Source organism: Agelaius tricolor, unplaced genomic scaffold (assembly GCF_023055355.1).
Source record: "Agelaius tricolor isolate 1412-34295 unplaced genomic scaffold, bAgeTri1.0.p SCAF_14, whole genome shotgun sequence".
Classification (NCBI taxonomy): domain Eukaryota; kingdom Metazoa; phylum Chordata; class Aves; order Passeriformes; family Icteridae; genus Agelaius; species Agelaius tricolor.
This window is the reverse complement of record NW_027269274.1, coordinates 17,010,934-17,034,196: the sequence shown is the minus strand read 5'-3', so window position 1 is coordinate 17,034,196 and position 23,263 is coordinate 17,010,934. Positions and strand designations below refer to the sequence as shown.

General features: G+C 49.7%; 1 protein-coding gene across 2 annotated transcripts in view; it reads right to left on the bottom strand.

Annotated features, from left to right (window-relative positions):
- The window catches only part of DAG1 (dystroglycan 1), a 49,915-nt gene that overhangs the window by 7,429 nt on the left and 19,223 nt on the right, over positions 1–23,263 (bottom strand). The window contains exon 2 of one of the 2 annotated variants that reach the window (XM_071439973.1): positions 7,979–8,387. In XM_071439973.1, the coding sequence (XP_071296074.1) occupies positions 7,979–8,260 (282 nt within the window). In that variant the 5' untranslated portion in view covers positions 8,261–8,387. Of the gene's footprint in view, positions 1–7,978; positions 8,392–23,263 lie in introns of both variants that reach the window. The other variant, XM_071439972.1, reaches the window with a different exon arrangement.

Genomic DNA, 23,263 nt, shown 5'->3' with positions numbered 1-23,263 from the left:
TCAGGCTCCTGCAAGCAATTAACCAGCAGGCAGGGGAAGAAAATGGAAATTCAAATGCAATTCAAATGCAAATATAACTGCAGAGAAAGAGTCAAGCCTAAGCTGTTTGCCTAAGCCCAGGCTTCATTTTAAACCCCCTGCTAATGCTGCAGCATGGGCAGTGTTGGCAGCAGAAGCAACAGGCAGCCTCAGCCCCAATGAGATCCATGGGCGGGCAGATTCTCATTGCCTTGTCCCACACAAGCTGGGGGAGGGACACTGGCTTCAGATCCACCCCAGTGCTGCTGGAACTGTGGCACTGCAATGAGCACAGGAGTCAGGAGAAGTGATGGGCATGGGGCCTGCAGGCTCCAGCTCAGAGGACAGAGTCCTTGTTTTGGGAGGCAGGCTCTGCCTGTGGATCCATCAGGTGTACTCCTCACCTGGCACAAAGGCTGCACTGTGCCTGCACACCAAGCTGTCCAGGAACCACAGGCAGGTCCCAGAGGCTGGAATGGAATGTGATGGTGCAAGGCAGGGGCTGGACAGCCCTCAGCCCACAGCTGCCAGAGCCTGCCAGAGTTCAAGTGTTTGGACAAAGCTTTCAGACACAGGGCAATTCTTCTTGTTGTTCTGTGGTGGGCCAGGGCTTGGACTTGATGGTCCTTGTGGGTCCCTTCCAACTGTGAATATCCTGTGATTCTATGAATCTGTGGAGCTTTGGCTCCAAGGAACAGCCCTGCCAGGGAGGTTGGCTGTGTGCATCCAGGAGAGGCCGTGTGAAGGAGCTTCCAACCTTACTTACCACCTCCCTTTCTCAAACACAACAGAACTGCAAACTAGGACACCAGACAGGCCATGCCTAGAAACATAAGGTCCAGAAAACAGTGGTGCAGGGAGGATGGGCACCTCTCAGAGCCTTCTGCTCACTGGGCACTGCTGCTGCAGTGCTGTGCTATCGGAAAGCTCAGGCTGGAGACAGCAAAGTTGTGCTTGGCACAGCGAGCAGGAAGGACTTGGGACACAGATGCTTCCCTGTGGAAGGGACTGCCCTACCTGCCAAGGTTTTTGGGTATCCTCAGCAGACACTGCTCCTCTGGGCTGCTGTGTACCTTGCACAAAAAGCCCAGGAACTCATGGACAAAACAAGCTGCTCCAGGACATCTCATGCAGATGCCTCTGCCCCTGCAAGTCTAAAAACAGCCCAGAGACTCGACTGGCTTTCAGAAGTACGTCAGCCTCGGTGACCTGAGCCTTCATTGCCAGCAGGAGCTCACCACCTCTGTTCAGAGACCAAAAGCTATACAAGAACAGCCAGTAATTGGTGCTTCCTTTGTGCACAGGTAGGTCAGGATGGTTGAGCTAACCCCACATTCTGGTCCCAGCCAAAGCCCTGCAAAGCCCTTCCTGTATGTCTCCATGCACTGAAGCAGTTGCTTTAGAAAAACAAATCAAACCCAGCCCAGAAAGCTGAGCTAAGGGGGAATAAGGCTTGCAGAGGCCACATCACTGGTCCTGGCCCTCATCTTCAAATTCAAACTTCAGCCTCGGAAGCACCATGCAGCAAAGCTACTTGAAGTAGCTGCTCTGCTTTTATGTGCTCATGACAAGCTGAATGGGAAGTTTACGTGTCTCCTGCTAATCTGCATTTTCCAGCCATTCAAGGAGCGAGTGAAGCCTCACGCACAGAAAACAGCCCCCCTCCTCTGTGGATGTGGGCTCAGCCTGCCTTCCACACGAGCTGGGCTTTGTCTGAGCAGCTCCTTTACCATCAGTAAATGCTCTGCAAAGGTGCAGGCTGAGCAGCTACGCCCAGCTCATGCCACCCTTGCATACTCCTGCCATGACGGCTTCTTTTCCAGCTGTGCCTCTGTGCTGGCTATAAGGACACCATTCAGCGTCCCACTCTGCCTGGGCAAGGGAACACAACAGCTGTTTCACTGGGAGGTCACTACAAAACATTGAGTGTCCCAAGAAATCCTCCTTTCATCGGCCCATGCAAGCAGCTTGGAAGGATTTGTTTAGCCTTATTGTTGGAGCGGGAAGGCGCAGCCCGCCCGCGCCAGGGCTGGGGTCAGCACAGGCTGCCCACACCCCGCTCTGTCCCTTGGCCAGGGGGCGAGCACGGGGCAGGAAAAGCCTCAAACAGCTTCAAAAAAAAAGTTTGGTCGGGCTCTTCTTTCAGCTCCACTCTTTATAAGCGAAAGGCCAAAGGGAAGCAAAAATACCACAGAGCAGGGATGCCAAGTGCTGGGGGTTTAGTGCTGCCACCGCACAGCTAACCAGCCCTGGCAATTTATTCCTCCCATCAGCAGATTGCTGGAAAGCTGGCTTTCAAGAGCATGGCAAGGAAAGGCAGACCAGATCTTGCAGCCTCAGGTCTGCTCCTTCGCAGGATTCTCATTATTGTCACATTCCTCTGTCTCCTTGGATGCTCAAAGCAACAACCTGTAAGAGCAGGACAAAACAAGGAACTTCCCAGCCCGTCTGAAAAGCCAGTTTATAATTAGATTGAGTCACATTTTCCACTCCTCCAAATTCAGAGTTTGTTACTAAGCGTGCACTGAAAATGCCAAATTCTCTGACTCCGTCTCTCCCTGCAGGAAAAAGATAAGCCCCCTCAGCCTCCCCGCAGGAATCTTATCAGCTCATCTTATCACTCAGATTGCAGCGTGGCAACCAAGCAAAACCCTGCCCAAGTCTTCCTTTGCCTGGACCTGTTCCAGGCACTGCCATTTATCCCCATGTGCTCGCCTGTAAATAGCGGCTGTGGCTGCACCTCCCAGTTAGTCCAAGAAAACCAGGGACCCCAGGGAGGAGGTGAAGCTCAAATGCCTTGACAGAGAGAGCCTTTTAAGATACCCAGCTTGATGACACAGCCCCTCGGGAGTGCTCTTTGCTTCTCTTCTTCCTTTGAGAAATGCCACTTTAATAAATTTCACATTCAGTTAAAATGCTTTGAAATAAAGATCAGTGCAAGAGGGAAAAAAACCCCAAAACTCAGTATTTTGTGGTTTTCTTCCCTGAAAGCAAGTGTGTCCTGGCACTGCAGGTTGGCTGTCAACATGCAGCCCTTGGCTTTGGGGTTGGAGCAGGACTGAGGTGAGCAGCACAGCCCTGACAGTCGATACCCATGTCAGGACTCCTGCAACCCAATCTCTGTGGATCCTGTTTATAAATCAAGGTCCCTGACATCTGATGAGAGCAAAGCTGTTCAATAAAAGCTGCTTCAGCAGATGGCAAATAGAACAACCATTGGAAACTCAGCCTCCTGCTTGGAAAGTTTAGTGGTGGACTTGGCAGTGCTGGGTTAATGGTTGGGCTGGATAATCTAAAAGGTATTTTCCAACCTAAACAACTCTGTGATTCTGTGAAAGCAAGACTCCCTTTTTCCCAGATGGATATGCAGCCTCTGATAACCTCCAAACCCACTCCATAGCTGCACTGTGCAATTAATCTGAGTGAATTCTGTTCTAATCACTTTCCCACCAGCTGTGTTTGCTTACAGAGACAGCTTCTCAGGGCCTCTGCTGTGTGTTTTACCTGTCTTCCCCACAAAGCCCTGTGGAAACCATGCACTTCAAACCAAAAAAGAATGAGGGGCTAAGACACAGCTGGGAATGCTCATCTGTGCTCACCTGAGCTCCTCAGCACTGGCTACAAACCCGTGCAGATCTGCTCTGTGGGGTAGCATTGGCTACAAACCCACGCAGATCCATCCCCCAGTGAACACTCTCAGGACTGAAGCCAGGTCAGCAGCTTTACATGACCTTCAAGGAAGACACAGCAAATCTCCTGCTCTGGCAGGGATGTGCCTTGGGAAGCAGTACACACCAGGAGTTTCTCTCCTTCCAGCATGCTTTATAGAGCCATCTTTAAATAAAAGTTATTTAAGTGTCTCTATGTATTGTGGGTACATGCACTTAGGAAATCAGGTTGTGCAAGGGCTCAATTCCTGGTGGGTATTGTGTCCTTGTGGGGACAGCATACCCTGGCTGGTGGGATGAGTGCAGAGCCATGTTTGTAGTGGCAACAGCCACCACACCAAATCATGCACCTCACCTTTTGTCCTCTTCTGGGACTCAACAACTGGAAGCAGCAAAAACTACAGACCTGGATATTTCAGCTGATAGGAAGATGTCCAAACCAAAGCAAAGCAGACATGGAAAAGCAAACGATTGTAGGATATATCAAACAAAGATATTTATAGAAGAGAAAAGGAAGTTTGATGCTTTTATAAAAGGTTCTGGTAAAATTTAATCTGGAATGTTTTGTAACACTGTGGTCATGCAAACATAAGAAAAATAAACTCAAGCTGGAGGAGGTGCAGAAGACAGCTGCAAAGCTTAGGGGAAGGAAAGAAAGCTTATTTTATGAGAAAGACTAAAGAGGTTGGCTTGTTTAACCTAATAAAATCAAGATGGGGAATATGCCTGTCACCTATAAATACATAAGGGAAGTAAATATTATGAAGGTAGAATTGATTTAGGCTAAAGGGCAGCACATATAAATATTTCTAGCCATCTCTAAATTTAGGCTAGAAGCTGCATTTTTAATCAGAGCAGCCAAATTCTGGAGCAGCTTCAAATGGAAGTGGCAGGAACAGGAAATCCAACTGGTCTTTGACCGGAGCCTGATCTGTTCTCTGACAGGACACAGCTGAGAGGTAACAGGTCAGACTCCACACAGCCCTCATGGAAATGGGGTTAGGGAGATGATGACTGGTGAAGGTACCAGCACTAATGCCCATGTTTACTCTGTCCTAGCCAGCATCTGCCAGGAGCCAGTGGGAGCCAGTGGCAACCCACCCACACATTGTATGGCAAGGGGGCTGTATGATATGGGGAAATTGGCTGTTTTAACCCAAACCTTGTAAAAATACCAATGTTTTGGTGTCAGATGTGACAGAAAGGGCTGCAAGATGTCCTCTAGGAAGCCACAGCAAGGAATTTGAATTCCCAGCCACGTCCAGACAGCAGGAGAGCAGTCTTACAGCCAGAAGCCCTGCTGTAGTGAGGAAGTGAGAGGACAGCATCTGGACTGACCTGCTGCCAAATCCAACAGCTGGAATACCTGCAAGCTCCAGCTGCTTTTCAGAGGACATGATACTGCCTGACCAAGGCACTTGCTTGGGAACACAAGGCACAGGGGAAGGGTGTTACCATGGCCCCAGTGCCTTGCAGGCAGCCGGCCCTGAGCAACATGAAAACACACTCTGAAATTAAGACACGTGGTAGTTTTTTACTTCTTTTCTCTGCAGCTTGAGCACATTCAAATAAACTTGCTTTTGTCCTTAGCCATAAAACCCTCACCTGTTGTTCAGCAGCTTTGGGGGTGGCAGGGCAAGGCTGGGGGCTGCTCCCAGGAGCACATACCTGACTGTGCAGGAGTGCGTGCCTGCGGGGCACTCCTCCGCCACGCTGCACATGCCTGGCGTTGTTTCCATCCCACAACCCAGCTTGCAGATAAAAGTATTTTGTCTACAGCTGGCTGGAATCTGCTAACAAGCAGGGAGAGGATCTGAGAAGGAGCTTCAAGGCGATCCCCACCACAATCCTAGGAATAATCAGTGGGAATCATCTAGAAATTCAGCAATCACACTTTCTCCAGGCTCCAGTGGGAGTCTGGGGACAGGAACTGTCAGCAATTTTTTTATAATAAAATACTGTAGACAATTTCTTTGAAATTTAAAAGGAAAAAATACAGGTAACCACATCTCACTGTAAACCCTGCTCCATCTCAGAAGACACACAAGTCCTTATTATTTCTTAGCAGGGTTTAAGTACACCAGAGACTAAGATTCACAAGTATTATGCTTTTACTGCTCCAGCTGAGAAATGCCAGGCAGCCTGAGAAAAAGACCAGAGCAATCTGCCCTGAAACTTACCAGTAAAACAAAAATGCATCCTAGCACCCAAAATTGCCTACGCAGTTCTCACCAGCCAGGAATCAAATCCCCATAGCAAAGGTCAGCTGTGCTCAGCAGCCAACATGCATTCTCTGCAAGGAGAGCCCTTCCAGAGACAGCAGCTAAGTGAGAGCCTCCTGACTTTTAAAATCAATTTCAAGGTGAACAGATGCTACATGCACTCGGGTAAACCCTGGGATAAGCATGAAAATCACTCCCAGAGTTTGCTGAACTCCACACAACCAGCAGCTGCTGGGTCCTGCTGAGCCCAGGCCCCTCCAGGCTCTTCAGGCGTGTTGGTCAACACACCTCACACCTACATGGCAGAGGCAGAATTTGAAGCCATCAGGTGGGGTGGAAATAATCCATCAATATTTTCCTGCAGCTACTTGAGCTATCACAGATGACTTTTGTGCCAGGAAAAGATGACAGAGGAAGCTGTGGTGTTATATAAATACTGACACTTATTCTTGCCATCAAAGCAGCTATTAGACAACACCAGAACAAGCCACTTGGATGCAAAATCCCAACCCAAAGTTATCATTTCTGTAACATGAGATCTGGGGCTCACCACAGGCTCTGGTGCTGTTCAGGTGCCCTGTGCTCTGAGCACAGGCTGTGGGTGAGGCTGGGCAGGGACCTTTCCAGGGGTCAGCACAGAGGCACTGAGACCAGCCTGGCCCCTTCCCTGACTCCTCTGGCCAGGGGCTCACCCACTGCCCTCCTCCCCCTGTCTGACCCTCTGTCCATAACAGCTGCATTCTTCAGATTTTCTGCCCACCCTGGCACATTGTGGTCTGGCACCCTTGCTGGAGCCAGCAGGATCACGTATCAGGATTGGGATAACTGTGGGACTGTACACAGAGCTAAACCAAACCTGCCTTCCAGGAGAAACTGAGATGTCAGATTTGCTCCTGACTTGCTCTCCTTCTCCCTCTGATCTTCTAAGACACACCAGAAGCTTGTATTTTTATAATGCTTTACAATGCTCTTTGAAAAGAAATCCTGAGACTGGAAGGCAGTTCTGTTTTTTAAGAAGAGAATTTTGTGAATTCCATGTGATCCAAGCAAACCCTTCCAGGAAAGGACTAAGAATGAGCATACCTGTGTTTGGCCATGTCCCTACCTCCCTCTGGGCTATTCTACACTCAGGACTGATTCCAAAACTCAGTTTTCAGGTCCTTGCAGTGCCTTGTATGAGTTTAAGTCAGATAAGGGGAAAGGCTACCATCTTTCCCAAGGGGACTTAGGGGCAAGGTCAGGAGAGACAGTGCCACAGGCAGCCCAAAGCCCTGCTGGCAGGACAGGGTCTGTTTGTCTGGTAATGTTTTGTTACCACAGTGAAGCAAACTCCCTGAGCCTGAGCAGCAGTCCCAGGGAATCTGTGGCTCCCCAGATCCCACAGCAGGATCTCCTCATGAATGTGCCCATCATTCCAGGGGCAGTGCATCTCATGGTTTAAATACAGCCAACAAACTCAATTAGTCATCCCTGAGAAGTCTTCTCTCTTACAGAAGAGAGAAACTTTGCAATGAGATGAGACTAATTTTTTATAAAAATCCTTCTCCTGTAGTCCTACAAAACTGTAAGGCTGCTTCCCAGCCAGGCTCGTGACCCAGCCTGTTAGTGGGTGACCCGTGTCACAGACATCTTTTATCATCTTTTATGAAAAATCCTTTCCTTAGGATTTTTCCTCCTGAGAAGCTGAGAGGCCTCAGGAACATAATGTAACCAATGGTTATCTGCTGCTGTGGAATGCAACAGGTGCACCTGTGATTGGCCCATGTTGATTGTTTCTAATTAATGGCCAATCACAGTGAGCTGGCTTGGACAGAGTCCGAGCCACAAGCATTTGTTATCATTCCTTCTTTTTCTATTCTTAGCTAGCCTTCTGATGAAATCCTTTCTTCTATTCTTTTAGTATAGTTTTAATATAATATATATCATAATATAATAAATCAGCCTTCTGAAACATGGAGTCAGATCCTCGTCTCTTTCTTCATTCTAAGGCCCCTGTGAACACGGTCACAAACCTGCTCGATCCTGCATGAATATAACCAAACCCAATCCTTGGGGAATGGTGTTTCTCACCTGGACAACCTCTCCATTGGAAGCAATTAAATCCGTGGGGATGGAGACTCTGAAGTAGCGTCCCACCACGGCAGAGCTGTCGGGAATGCCCACCACAGCCGGCACCGCCTCCCGCAGCTCCGACAGCACCGAGTGCATGGAGGCCTCCAGCTGGTTCTCCCAGTCCCGAACCACCTCTGCCGGCTCGCTGGGCCAGTGGCAGTGAGCAGAGGCTGCCAGCAGCAGCACAGGGAGCCAAGTCCTCCCCAGGACAGGGGCTTGCAGTAGGCATCCAACAGTCATTCTTCCCAGCAGCCTTGGTAACGGTGCTCCAGCTGGAAAGGGGATCACGGGCAATCGCAGGCACCACAGCACGGGCAGGGGATCCACCAGTCCTTCACAGCAGCCTCATCCTAGGAGTCCTGGGAACCTGGCTGGACATAGGAAATCCAATCAGCACATCAATTCAGATACCCAAGACAGCCAGTCAACTCACAGTGACCATGCAACAAGGCAGAGGCTACTGGCCATGTTACTCTCTGTGCCTCAGAGAGTGGATTTAAATGCCAGTTACCCAGTAGGAAAGATACCAAGAAACATTTGGAAGTCCAAAGCTGCCATCCTAATGGCTTGACACATGAGAGATGCTTCTGCTCCTCTGACCCATGAGCCTGGTTTTCAAGCCAGGTCTCCTCTCAGGTCCAGCTTTTTGTATTAGTGTGCTCAGAGTTGATCTGGGGGCCTGCAACATGCAGCCCCAAATCAGACTGGAGTGAGCAATGCACACACAGTGGTTTATGCTGCCAACCAGCTCTCTCCTGCTTGCACAGCTCACCTGTGCCCACACTCTGCCAAGACACATCTCCAGCTCTCCCTCACTTTGTTGTTTTGTTCTTTCACTTCATTCCCATCATTACCACCTCCCTGCTTCCCTGGATCTCCTTTCTCTCTGTTCCTCTGGCCATCGTTTCCTTTGCTTCCCCAGCTACTTCTCCCTCCAGACTGCCTTCAGCCATGGCAGACACAGATCTGTGCCATCATGTTCCTCTTCACAGACTGCTTGCAGGAGACCATTGGATTCCTGGAATAGGACAGAGCCATTTGGGACCACAGGGAAGTTGTGCTCCCCACTCTGGTATGGCAGTTTGCAGCCAGCACAGCCCCTGGTAACTGATCTGCACCAATGAGTGGAATGGTGGGTTACAAAGAATGGCAGGGCAGACAAACAGACCAAGCAGACATTGTTCAATGCCAGGAGCACACAAGACTGGGTTCCCTAATGCCTTGAACCAACTCCTTTTTCCCAGGCTGAGAGAGAAGTGGCTCCAAATTCCCAGAACAAACCACTGGCTCCCAGTTGGATTTATTTCAGCCTGTTCTGTCTGCACCATATGATGCACATCAGGCTGTCCCAAGAGACCCTGGAGCCAGTCTGTGTGGGAAGGGAAATCCCACTGCTTCTTGCCCTTGCAGAGCTCCTGGAGCAGCATGACAGGGCTCAGCTGCTGCTGTGCTGTGGCCAGGCAGGGTGTACTGCCCACCAGAGGCCTGCAGAAGCAGGCAGAGGTGTGTGCCCATGCAGGTACCCAAGCCCAAGGCTACCACAGCAGGCTCTAGGAATAACAGGAAAGATAAGGTTTGGTGGCTCACCCTAAAGCCTGACCTCCAGGGAAGCTGAGAAGCAGCGTGCAAGGACCTGCACATCTGCACCCCCCCATGGGCCTTTCACAATAATCCCCACACAGAGAAGGGCTGACACCTCCCAGCCCAAGGTAGCAGGCCCAGGGCACAGCACAGAGGGCTGTGGGTAGTAGGAATGAGGAGCTGAATGCAATAACCTCTAGCTACAGGATCCACCAGGCAGATACCTGATCTGACCACTGCTCTGTGGAGAACCTGTCTCAAGTGAAAGGCAGAGGAGACAGCAGAGGCAGGATAACATTGCTGGGAACCACAAGACAGATGGGAGGATGGCTGGTAAGAAGGTCAGTGCTACAGAAAAGCCACTCCCTGCTGCTCTTGTGCTTCCAGCTGTCTGAGCTGACTGGGAGGGGAATGTACCAGATGAAACAACAAGGAAGGCAAAGCCAGGCTCTTCCCAAAGGCAAAAGAACACAGACCCATACTCTGCTGAGCTGGAAGGGGCCCATCAGGATGATCAAGTCTAACTCCTGGCACTGCACAACACACTCAAGAATCCCATCATGTGCCTGAGAGCCTTGCCCAAATGCCTCTTGAGCTCTGTCAGCCTTGGGGCTGTGACCATTCCTTGGGGTGCCCACTCAGTGCCCCACCACCCTCTGGGTGAAAAACCACCAGCATAGGATGGTCTTCACCCAGAGAAAGGTGCCTGAGCCAGAGTTTATCCTCAGGAAGTGGCTGCTGGGTAAGGACAAGTCACAATCCCTGTAGGGCACATCTCTCCTACCAGCTCCCTGTGTGGCCAGAGGAGGATCTGACACACTGCAATTGATTTCAGATGAGCACAGAGTTATCTCAGCAGGTAAATGAGTACCACAGTACATGTCTGGTGGAGAATATCCAACAGGCCACATGAATGAGCTACAGAGATGATGCAGACACCTGCAGGAGGTCCTGAGGAAGTCACTGCTCATCAGAGTGGGAAATCAGGGGGCTGTGTCCCTGCACTGTGCCTCAGAGAGCTGAAAGAACTACCTTCACACTCCACAGAGCCTGGAGCATGGTGACTGCAGTGATGGCACCTTGTCCATGAGCTACTTCTCCTGAAACCTGCTCGTTGGAAAGTCCTGATGGCAAGCACAGGCAGGATCAGAAACCTGTGGCTAGGGGAGGAATGTGGCTGCCTCTCACTGCTGCACTGAGCATCCACACCTGAGCAGAGGACAGACACCCCAGACAGCCAGACACACAGTGTGCAACTGCACAAGGCTGTAAAACACCTGGGGAGTGTTTCAGGCCAGCCCCTGCCCTGTCACAGTGCAGTGCAGCTTGTGCATGAGCGTGGTACAGCTCTGTGCTGCTCAGCCAAATGATGTGATCCAGCCTGGGGCGTTTTTGTTGGATGGAGAGGAGCATTTGGGCAGAAAGGAGCTGGTTCTTGGTATCTGTGGTGAGCAAGAGAGGAAGATGAAGTCATCATCTATTTCAGAAATACTTATCAAAGCAATCAACAAACACTGCCCCATATGTGCCCCCCAGCCCAGAAAATGGCCATTATGTGCTCCAGTGACAGTTGCAGGTTGCAAATTCAGAGTTTCATTTTAGGGAAAACATGGAAGAACAGGCTCAGCATACAGGACTGGAGCACACAGGAGGTATAGGAGGAATTCAGTAGCTGATAACAAAGAACAAACAGAAGAGCTGAGAACAAACTTGCGCCACCAAAAAAAAAAAAAACCCTCTTAACACAGCTCCACCTCAGCACACAATGGACAGAAGCTGAAACACTGCCAGCCTCTCCCAGTGTGTGAAGGAGGAAAAGCAGGGTTCCAGCTATCAGCAGAGCTGTACAAGGCATTGCCCTGCAGTGCTGCAGTCCACATGGACTATCAGTGCAAGGTGGAATAACTTTCGGGATAGGAGATCCCCTGCCTAAAGCCAGTAGTGCTGCTCTGCAAGTCCACTGCCCACCAGCACTGTGGGTCTGGATGCAGCTGCAGAAGAGTGAATGCTACCTGCAGCAAGGCTGGAACAAGTGCTGGGACCTGCCTGGTGCCTCTGGTTTGAGAGCCCACACCACCTCACATGGCACTACCATGGACACCATCCTGACTCAGCTGAGAAACCATCCCAGCTGTGTTTAGAAAAGTCCATGCTCTAGGTCACTGTCCATGATCAGTGAGTGGCACAGCACTGGAGCCCTCCAGGAGCAAAATCCTCAGTGCTTCTTCACACAGTTTCCCACAAATTCAAAACAGGGCCAAAACCCAAACAGATGGAATTCTGCAGGCGGACCTCTGCTGGCCTCTGGGAAGCATCAGGCCATAGAGCTGACTGACTTAGGCAGCACTTCCCAGTCCTGAGGGAAGGCCAGACCACCCCAGCTTCTCTACATGGCACTGTGCTCCTCCTTCCAGCAGGATCTGCACTGCCCAGTCTCGCAGAACAAACACAAAGGTTCAGGTTAGTCCTGAATTTCAGGATGTTTCGTTCTGTCTGATCTTCTGAAAGAACTGACTTTCTCTTTATTCTCGTGCTTCTGTGAGAGCTCTTTTGGTCTCAAGTTCAAGCCTTCTGAGTGTTGGATGAAACATCAAAGTCAGTATCAACATCTGCTTCAGTCCTAGTGCTTGCTGCATGTGCCAAAGTTGATTCCTGATCTCTAGTGCCAAATCCACTCACAGAGCCACAGAACTGGGCCTGCTTGGTGAAGTTATGATGCTGCATTTGATATGATGCTGACTTGTCAAGGCAATGCTGGAATTTGCTCCCTCTCCATGCAGCTATGAGTCCCACTGACACGGTAAGGACATGCTGTACCTTTGTTATCCAGGAACGCTGAACAGCGCAGGCAGAAGATGGGACTGAAAGGAAAGACTGAGACCAGGACAAAGTAGCTTTTCCCAGCCACACATTTTCCCAGAGACCTTTCCTTCTGCCCATCAGGACCCAGGTGTGGAGCCAGGGGAAGCATCCCAGCCAGAGGAGGGTGGCTGTCCTAGAAATGACTCTTCCTCTGTGGCCGATTACGACACCACTTCAGCAAGAACCAGTGAAAGTGAAGTCTCTGTCCAGCTGCATCTAATCCAATTGCTCCAAGCACACAATCACATCACTGGGCTGCGGTAATTAATCACCACCAGCATATTAATGCCACTGAGCCCAGCGTGCAGAAAGCTCAAGTAACTGCCATGCAATTCTTGATGCTGGTTAAGAAGGCATTTAGGAGTTAGGAGGAATCCCACTTACCTGATTGCTTATTTACCAATATCCTCATTAAAGAAAGCATTAAACAAGTGGCCCTTCTCCAAGGAAGCAAACTCAGCTAAAAAGACTTGGTGCACCTTTGCAGAGCAGAGCTATTGTCTGTGCAGAGATCTCCGTGCGTGTTTCCACAGGAGATCTCCGGGCAAGTCCCGTCAGCTCTCACGCGCCGGCGAGTCAGGGCAGCGAGCAGCAGGAATGATGAAATGATGAAATGCAGTGTCCCTGGCCAGGCACACAAAGATGGCACTCTGCCGGCCCTGCTGCCCGCTCCCAAACACCACAGCAGGCACCCCTGGTGCCAGCCTGGCGGCACGGCCCGGGCACAGGCGGCTGGGGCGCCCTGCACGGCTGCGCTGTGCTCAAGGAGCTCGGGAAGGAAGGGGGGCAGGAGGGACAGGCAGCCTGCAGGCAGTGTGCAAGGGCACAGCACCCATCACCAAGCCATGAACTGACAGTCTCCTCAAGCCCAAGAGCAGCCTGCAAGCCTGACATGTAGTATGTGCAAAGAACACCCTGGAGCATGCAATTTAGGAAACAGTCAGAGTTTCTGTGCCTGCCCTGCTCCGGACATACCCTGAAACAAAGGCAGCAGCCCTTCCAACAGACTGTGTTAAAGGCTATGGGAAGTGCAGCAAACACCTCTGGGGGTTATTTCCAACCTCAATGGCTTCTGCCATGTACATTCACAAAGAGCCAAGCTCCAGATGCTGCTGCTCACAGGATGAGTTACAGACAGGGATGTACAGCAGATCACACATGCAGAGACACACTGGTCACACACAGGCTCAGGGCAGGCATCTGCCACGAGGGAACAGGCCAGGAAGAGGACAGAAGATTCACCACCAGACATAGCTCTCCCCACTCCCCACTGCTCAGTGACAGCATCCTGTCCTGCACAACACTAACCAGGCACATCTGGGGGTGGTGGCCTTACTTGGAGACTGGAGGACAAGCTCTTGCAATTTCTGGCTTAATGCTGCACTCACAGCTGCCTGCTCAAAGCCACGTGTGCACCAAAACCAAAACAGCAGCATGATGATCAGAGATCAGACCCTGAGAGATCTGCCCAAGTGGGAAGCCCCACATCAGTGCTCCTGAGGCCCCTGGAGCCCTCTACCCCCACAGCCATCAATAGCTGGTCACCCCAGACACCATCAGCTCAGGAGGCACCAACCAAGCTGTAGTCAATTCTTCACCCTAAAACTTCATTCCAACATGGCATGCCCACTGTGTATTGTCACCACATCAAATGCATTGTCACCTGGTGAAGGTGCCCAGACGTGACACTGAGCCCAAGGGACACAGGCACAAAAAGAGGTGCTTTTTTTCATCCTCCTCCTTTCTTGTATTTCTGCACTGTTCATCTCCAGCACATCTGGTGTCAGTAACAGGAAACCCTGACGCTGAAAAATAATCAAGGGGAAAAAAAAGCCAAACTCAAACCCAAAACAGCCGTGCTAAAAATGTGGGCTGGGCAGGGAAATAAGCAGCACCCTCCTGCTGATGGGGAACTCGCCTGCAAGCTGTCACTAACTTGTTGCTTTCAAGTTCCAGAAGCCACAGGCAGTTTCATGACACTTGTGCAGGAAGTGGTCACTGCCACTGACACCTTGCAGCAGTTTTTATTCTGCTAGAGCAAGCACCGAGGTATTTAACTTTCCTGTAGCTGACAGGAAGCTTTCTGCTACCTTCATTACCACTCTGTGAGAGTGACAAGAGATGCAAAGAGCCTAGTTTTCCTTTTTGCCCCATCTGTTTGTCCAGAAGTTGGGCTACCACACTGTCCTCCCCACGTGGGGACTCCAATCCCAGAAAAACTTCTTTTCCTGGAAGAGGTAAGCACTGAGGACATGCTCCAGTAAGCACTTCAGCAAGTGCTGTGCAGGGGAGGAAGCAGCCTGGCAGTCCCAAAACCCCCAGCCAGGGCACTCCTGCTGAGGTACATGCAAGGGGCACTGCAGAGCAGCAGCAGAAGCACAAAGGACACCAGATCCCCTTTGGCAGCTGGAGCATGTTTTTTCTTCCCTGCAGAGCACATTTCCTCTGCAAGATGCTGTGGCAAGTCTTGCTCTGGAGGCACCACCTTCCCCAGCCTCCAGCAGGAGGGATGAGTATGGTACCCACAGGTGCCTCTCGACTATGCACTTCCACTCTGACCTGACAGACTTGCTGGAAAACCATCTGGATGTGCCCCTGCTCATCCACCCTGCTGGACTGGCCCCTTGCAGGCTCTGTGTGCTCCCTGCCCTGTGCTCAAGCCGTGTCTGAGTGTCCGCTGTGCCTGACCAGCAGCTGCAGATTTTGGCTAGGCAACACTCCTGACTCTTTGATGAAAGTTTCAGCAACCACAATCAATCCCTTCCTCCACTTTTGTTATTCCCAGACAGCCAACTCAGATCGTATCTTCAAGTGCATTCAGTTGAAAGGAAACTCAGATATTATCTTCCCAAGTATTTAGAAGGCCTCAGAAATCTTTTTTTCCCCTGTAATTACAAACATTGCAGCCAAGTAGAACTGCCATTTGCTTGCTGCCAGCAGCCAGGAAAAATTAGGATATAAACATCCACCAACAAGCCAAAGCAGAGGGACAGCTTCAACAATGCCACTCCACACCTCTTGCATCCTGTGAGCCAGGCCCATCCCAAGAGAAAGCTGGCAGAGAAAAGCAATGAGAACCAAAGGTATAAAATGGATCCTTCCTGGAGGAAGCTCAAAGAGAACAAAGTGGGATGCACTGGGGCACTAGGGAGATGGGAAACAAGAGCCCACGCTCTCCTCTAATAAAAGGACCAGAAGCCAAACTAACTCAAACAAAATGGGTTTTCTTAAGGATCCAGTAGGGTCATGAACAGGAGTGCTTAAACTTCACATGGGTTTAAAAAAAAATAAAAAAGGGTGGGGCAGACAATTTTATAGAAGGCAGAGTTACCAAGGCAGTGTTCCTGGCTCAAGCATCACTTGATCCCGGGATGGCATTCAGGGAAATGATGACTCGCATTCCTCTCCAGGCATCCTCTCCTGGCTGTTATTGGAAAGGGCATATAGGCTAAATATACAGCTGCAGCAGGGCAGAGCAAGGGTCTGTTTGCCTCAGGGCATGTGCTGTACTGTGGCTTTGGCTCCACTTGTGTTTCCAGTGCACAGCCAGCCAGAGCAAGTCCCTAAAAACTCCGCTTATAACTCCTGGTTCTGTCTGAAAACAGAGCGACAGTGTGCAAAAACCCTAATATTTAATTCTGTGTTTAAGGGAATGTAAGCTAAAGGTAGTACTAAAATCCACAGGAAATTAAACTAGAAAAGTTTATGGAAAAAAAAAAAGATGGGACTAAGATCTCCTTCCATACAAATGCCATAAAAATGCATATTTTGAAGATAAACACAACAGATGTGTGTACATATATCTATATATACATGCACACACACACGCACAAATGTTGTAAGTTCCCAAGGTTTAATAAAAACCAGAACTCAAGGCACCAAGATAAAACAGGGAGTTCTGACTCCAACTTTCTCTTTAATAAGGAAAGTTTTGTATCATGCTGAACTTGTCACTCATTCTGCAATGAAGACATTGGCAAGAGGGCAAGAGAGAAAAGCATTTTAGCAGAAGCCATCCCATCCTGCAGGAGAGCTGGGACAGAGGACACTGGGCTGGCAGCTGGGGCACCTGGAGACAAGGCAAGAAAGCACACGGACACAAGAAGTAAAACACAAGATGTCGCTTTTTAAATGTGAGGACTACGAGGTATCAGAGCCTGACCTTGTGTTCCTGAGCAGGCAGGTTGTTCCCCAGCAAGTGCCAAAGGACATGTGCAGGAGCAGCTGGTGTGACAGTCACCACTGTGTGTCCTGTCCCCTGGTATCACTCACCATCCACCAGCTGTTCTGAGTCTAATTCACACCCCTTAATGACCTTTGATAGAAGTCACCGAGCTGGAAAGTGGGTTTCTATCAAAGAGGAGGTTTCTGCTGCTTCAGAAACAGGTTTAAACCAAGCCACCATCAGTGACAGGTGACTGCAGCCTTCCTCTGCCCCTTGCTCCAAAGGGACAAAATCATCCACAAAGCTCTAGCAGCACTTGAAATATCAGCCTGCAAAAACACTCCCTCCCTTAAGCTGCTCAGCTGCACCGTGCAGGAGATGTTCTTTACAGCTGTAGTCATGAGCACCGAAACCAATGAGGCTAAAAAGATTTACATCTCTTGCTTGATTTCTTAATTGAATTAAAGGCTGAACAAAACCCCTTGTGAGGCTTCAGAGAATCCACATGGAAAAGAAACAACGAATATCCTAATTGGAGAGGAAGCTTTCACTGGACATTCTGTCTTAACAACTACTAAAGAGTCCTTACAAAAAGAGAAAGACCCTGAGGGATAAACTCCTAGGCTGAGCAAGGCACGAAATCTGGAGTTTTGGAGTACATTACACATTGAATGGGTCACAGAGAGGAGGGAGGTGAGCTTCAGTGTCTTTTTAGCCAAAACTCTTCCACCTACCAGTTGCCTATTTTTTATTTATTTAATTTATATAAATAAGGTACAAAACCCCTTCTGCCAAATTAGCAAGCAGAAGCTACCAGAGGGGTGAAAGACATGAAAGACACACTGACAAGGAAACTTGATCAAACTTTCAAATCCTGTTCTGAAGGAAACCCTTCTGAGGCTGCACCTCTGGCCTTACACTTGAGTCAGAAGGCTCATGGCAGAACCCTTGCCTGTGCTTTGACACGTTCTTTTCATGCCTAGAGCAGCTTTTGGGCCCCCCAGGACAGGCTGGCACTGCGGCCACCAGGCAAGCACTGGCTCTGTTAATGGTACTGAGCAGGAGCACCCAAGCGTGGGTGGCTTGGGCAGGGACAGGAACACACAGCCTGAGGGCTGCAGGCACCAAACCCAAATCTGAAAAGAAGAAAGGGTCAGTGGAGGTTCGAGAGTCACCTCCAAATGCTGTTTGGCTGGAGTGCTTTGTGGAGACACGGCCACATTCCAAGGGTTTATAATCACCTTCTGGGTATTCCACAAAATTCCTCAGATAATGAAATATTTCTAGCAGGTCCTTGAAAGTGCTCAAGCACTATAACTTCCTACAGGTTGGTGTCACAGTGCCAGGATTTAGGCACTAAGCAGAGGAATAGAGGCAAACTTTGGATCTCTCCACTACCTGCTGCTGCTGCCATGGGGAGGCAAAGCACCGAGAGCTGACATTGAGTGGAGACAGGAACCAAGGAAAGCAACACCAACAAAAAGCCATTTCCAGCACTTCAGTTGTGTATGCAGCAGTATTTATGTTCTTTGTGGCAGCGTAACTAAGGGCAGGCACATTCTGTTTAGAAACATCCCACCATTCCATCAGCTTTACTACCCCACCCTGCAACTCCAAGCCAAGGCATTAAGATTCAGCTTCATGGAGTTTCTCAGCCCTGATTTATCACTCAGCTAGCAAGACTGCCACAGCTCTTCATTTAAATATATTTACGCCCCAGTGACTAATGCAGAGCAGCCAGGGCATCAGCTGTGGACCTCCAACTTTTAATGTTTCTCATGAAAACTGTTCTAAACGTTTCTTGGCAGAAGGAGATAGAAATGTTCCAACTTTAACCATCAACCATAAAATGGGAGAGCTGTGAAATGAAGCGGCATTGCTCCCATGTCACAGAGGCAGAGAAAGCTTCTGGAGGAAGAATTAACTCCCTAAAGATCTGCAGCTTCCAGCTGGGCAACACACTGCCCTTAAACCTGCAGAAATTCAGGAGTCACCAAGAGCCATCAAATGAACAACCTCTTCCTGCAGGTGCCTTTTCCTGGAGACCAGGACTGAAGGGCTGGACTGCTTCAGTCCCACTCTGCTGCCCACAGTCACCTCTGGCCCAAGCTGGCCACCCTTCCCTTCAAAGGGCGAGTCCAAAAGCAGGAGATCTCCAAGAGCCCAAGCTGGCCAAGGCAGAAGGACAGTGCATGGCTTCACAGGTCCATCTCCTTCCCAGATGCTCTGGTGCAGAAAGACTGATTTAAATTACAAAGCACCTTAAAAGACCAGACACTAACAGAGCCTGCATTGCATTCCTGCTGCATTAATGTCACTAAATTATATTTGAACTAAATTATGTTGTTTAACTGTGTAATTATAAAATAACCCTCATCTGGTTTTGACCATGGCCTCAATGGCTTCAGCCAGGAGTAGGGAAGACTGGAGCTGCTCATCACAGGTCCACTGGCACAGAGATTGCTCCAGCTTTTCTCCCCACCCTGTTCTCGAATTGAGAAATCAGGAGACAAGTTCAATTATTTCAAGGTGAGACTGGACTTATTCACTGCAGTATCAGTGAGATTTGGGCTTTTTTTAAAACACTGATATTCTGCCCCATCCATACAGATAACAGGACACATTCAGCCACAGCTCAAGCTCATTCCTTAAACCAGAGATCATGCATTCAGGCTCTGGGCAAGAAGGGCCAGAGAAACAACCCTAACAGCACAAAGCCAGGTTAACTAAATACCAGGTTAACTAACTAATAACCTGCTTCTCTCTCACACAAAGCAGTTTCAAGGGCTGCTCCGAGCAACTCCCCTGCAGCAATTGCAAAATAAACATCCTGCCATTCCCTGTTCCCAAATTCCACAGACAAAAAAGTCCAAAGGACTTAAAAATAGGATCAAACTGTCCTGCTCAGACACCAGATAAGTTATTCAAAACTGGGACCCAAGGACAAAGTGGGTAAAGAGCATTCACAGGAAAAGGGGAGGCAGAGAGACTGCAAGGACAAAGGCAAGGTAAACTTCTGTTTTCCTTCTGTAAGCAGCCACAGAGCCTGTGTAGTGTAACACATTTGCAACAGTTAGCTAAACTAGCTGGCATGGTATCTGGAATCAGACCTCAAAAAATGGCCCTGAGGTTTAGCCACAGCAGAAAAAATCCAGTAACTTTCTTCTCCTCCATCTTGTACAGGTCAGAGATGTTGAAAGCAAGGTCTGAATGTTTATGAGGAAAAAAACCCTAAATTACAGTGTATTTCAAATAGTGTGAGCACAGGCTGCATCCCTCTATTTGGGCTTGCAATGCAATTTTTACACAGGAGACCAAAGCTGCTTGCCCAGCCCACTGACACAGAGTCCCACAGCTCCCTAGGTGACAATCTGGATGGCTGTGAGGGGACAGCAGCACAGACTCACAGCTGCACACTGACATGCAAGGTGGCAGCAGCTGTGGCAACTGAAGTGGGCACATCAAAATATGAATTTAAGTTATAAAGAGAAAAAAAATGTAATAAGATGGGGCAGATCCTGTACTGACTTCTTCCCCAGTGCAAAGAAACACTGTGGAGCATGGGATGACTCCTTCTGCAAGAATCCCAAGAATGGGGGCAAAGTCATCAGAGCTCCAATGCTTGGATGCCACTCTAAGGCAGCAAGGTAAATTAAACCAGCACTCAGCTGGGTTTTGTAATAGTTTGATCCTCTCCAAGCCAAGCATCACCTTTTCTTGCTCACTGTGTGTGCTTTGGACACTCAGATACCACTCTCCCCTTCACCTCTTAGCCAAGTTAGAGGTTCTCTGTGTAACCCTTTTGTAACAGCAGTGCCTCTAACGCCCCTTTTTCCACTACTTGGGAGCTCTGCCCCACAGAACCACCCTTTCTGCCTTGGGGCACCCAGAACAGAGCAGAGCCCAGCCCCAGGCACAGTCTGTGCTGGTGACCTCGGGAGAGAAATGAGAGCAGCCCCACTTCCCAGCCAGCAGCCACCCACAGCAGTCCTGAGTGTTCCCAAAGCTGTGTAACAGCAGACAAATGCATTTGTCCTTAATCACTTCTGAATCCACCCCCCAAGTCACTCTCACTTTGATTTCAGCTCAGCACTCCCTGACCTTCATCTAATGCAATGTCCAAACCCAGTAATTAGTTTAAGAGGGCATCCTGTTACTTAGCACCCACTGGACTATCCTTGCTGTTCTCACAGTCACATTCCTACGGCTGCACCTATATCCCAGCAAGCCTCAAACACTTCCCAGAAAAACCTGAGGGCTCACTGCTCTCAAATGGCACAGGAGAACACAAACAGTTCAGCAAGAGCATGTGGGCTCTACAGAGAGAGATGCACAAGCGCCGCAGGAAAAAGGCAGTCCTGGAGTTGCAGGGAGGCTGTGGAGCTCTGAAGGTGTGCTCAGCCTGCCTCTGCTTTACAGAGCTGCTGCAGATGTGGGGAGACAATTAAACTGCTTATCACAGTACATCCCATTCAGTTCCAGAGAGCAATTTCAATCCCCAGGTGGCAGGCACAGCAATTAGGTACCCAACGACATGCACCAAAGCTCTGCTTTGCTTGTGTTAACTTCAGTGGTTATACAGTGTTTCCTTGGCTCACTGTCTTTAACAGACTGTTGATTCAGGGATAACATCAGGTCACTCCTGCAGGACCTTCTGGCACCTTGTACAGCATTTGGAGGATGCTGAATGGTCCATATGTAGGCAGAGAACCTACAAGTAATTCAGCTGAGCCAGCTACAAAGCCTGGTCACAACCCCCATTCCCTCACCTGGAGGGGCTAGGCTTAGAGCTCAAAAATAAAAACCTAATTACACCCCAGCCAGGATCTCTACAACAGCCCACCTCTGAAGAGCTGCTCTGGATTGGCCTCTTCTGAGCTTCATAATGGGTTGTAGGGGAAAAATGTGGTTTTAGCAGCTCAGTCCATCCCTTACAAAGCAGAGACATTATGCCAAAAATAACCTGGCTTACATCTCTTGCATCTCTTTGATCAGGGACCACACTGTCCACACCACAGCATCACCAGAGTCAGCTGTTCAGAGCAAACAAATCCAGGTTACACATCTGAGACACCTTCCACACACCATCAAAACACACTCTCAAAGGTAATGATGATACTGCAGGCAGCAGCAGCAGCCAGACTGCCTCTCACTTACTCCTCAAGACCTTATGTCAGCCAGGAGCTTTGCTCACTGCTGTAGACTGAGCTTAAACCCCCTTCTCCCAACAGAGTATGATGCTGCTCTAGGTAATAAAGGCAACATCTAAAACCTCAAGGCTGCAAATAATGAGTTAAAAAATCACAATACCTGAGAATTAAGTTGTCCATGAGCTGGTCCCAGCAAGTACCACAGTTTACTGCTTTTCTCCACCTCTACACCAGCTTCTGCCTTTGAGACACCCACCCATGAGTGTCAGCAAGCAGCCCAGGAGAGTCTGGCTCCTGCTCCCAGCACTGGGATAGTGGCAGAGGCAGCACCTCCCTCCCACTCTGGTTCAGTCCCCCTGGCCCCGGGCTGGAGGAGGTCCTGGATGGACAGGATCTATGAAAACCAGTCTACAAAGCACTGGCGAACTGGGAGCCTTGCAGACGCCTGTAACCCGATAAGATCCATAAGATACAGGGCATTCTGCTGGGAGGGGAGATGGCACAGGTATTGCAATCAGAGCCTGGGGCTGCCAACCTTCCATGCAGCCTTTGGGCCACCCCAGCACCTCTCAACGCAAGCAGTAAGGGGCTGTTTGGTTTTTAAATACTAACAAAATAAAACTTTAAAAAAAATCTTTTAACTCTTGGAAATGGCCAAACTGCTTCTGCTGAAAAGCTGAAACAAAGCCTGAGGCAGGGACACAGTATGGAAATTCGGCATGGGAAATTCCAGGGAGCAGTTAAGCTCAAGAGTTAAATTCCACTCCAAACAGTCTGTGTGGCAGGTAGCGTGACCGGTGTCACCCAGACACCGCTGCTCCTCGCTGCCCTGCGGAGGCAAAACTGCCCCAGCAGCTACAGCAGGCCACCCCACACCCAGAGCATGAGCCGGGATCCACTCCAAATGGGAGCTGACTGGGGAAAATCCTGCACCAGGGAGCTCTGCCCAAACGGCTGCAAGGGGAGGCAGCTCCTGGGGAATTGCTGTGGGGCTGGTGCCATCGGGACGTGCTGCTCCCTGGTCACTGCACTGCACCCTGCTCGGTGCCTGCCCTGGAGGGCAGCTCCATGGCAAGGAGCATCGCTCAGCAGCTGACCCATTTCCAGTCAGGAGCAGGCTGGCTGCCAGGGTCCACAGGCCAGGGCAAGGTGCTCCAGGCAGGATGCACTCAGGTAGCACTGGGAATGGCACTGTGACCGGAATTGTTGCTTCAGCTCTGCTAAACTGCTCTCTAAAACCTGAAGGGAGCACCTCCCAACACAAGCCCCCCGTTAGCCAAGGTGGTGCCCTGTGAGCAGAATTTGAAAAGAGCATTTTGCTGCTGGAAAAAGGGATGTTTCTGAGATCTTTATTCTGTGCCTGCTTTATTCTATACCCCTGCTTGCTCCCTTATTCTCACTGTGCTTATTCCTTGGGAAAGCTATTTCTCTCTTCCACTGCTCTTTCACAAAACCAAGCAACAATCTGAAGAAAAACTGATAAGA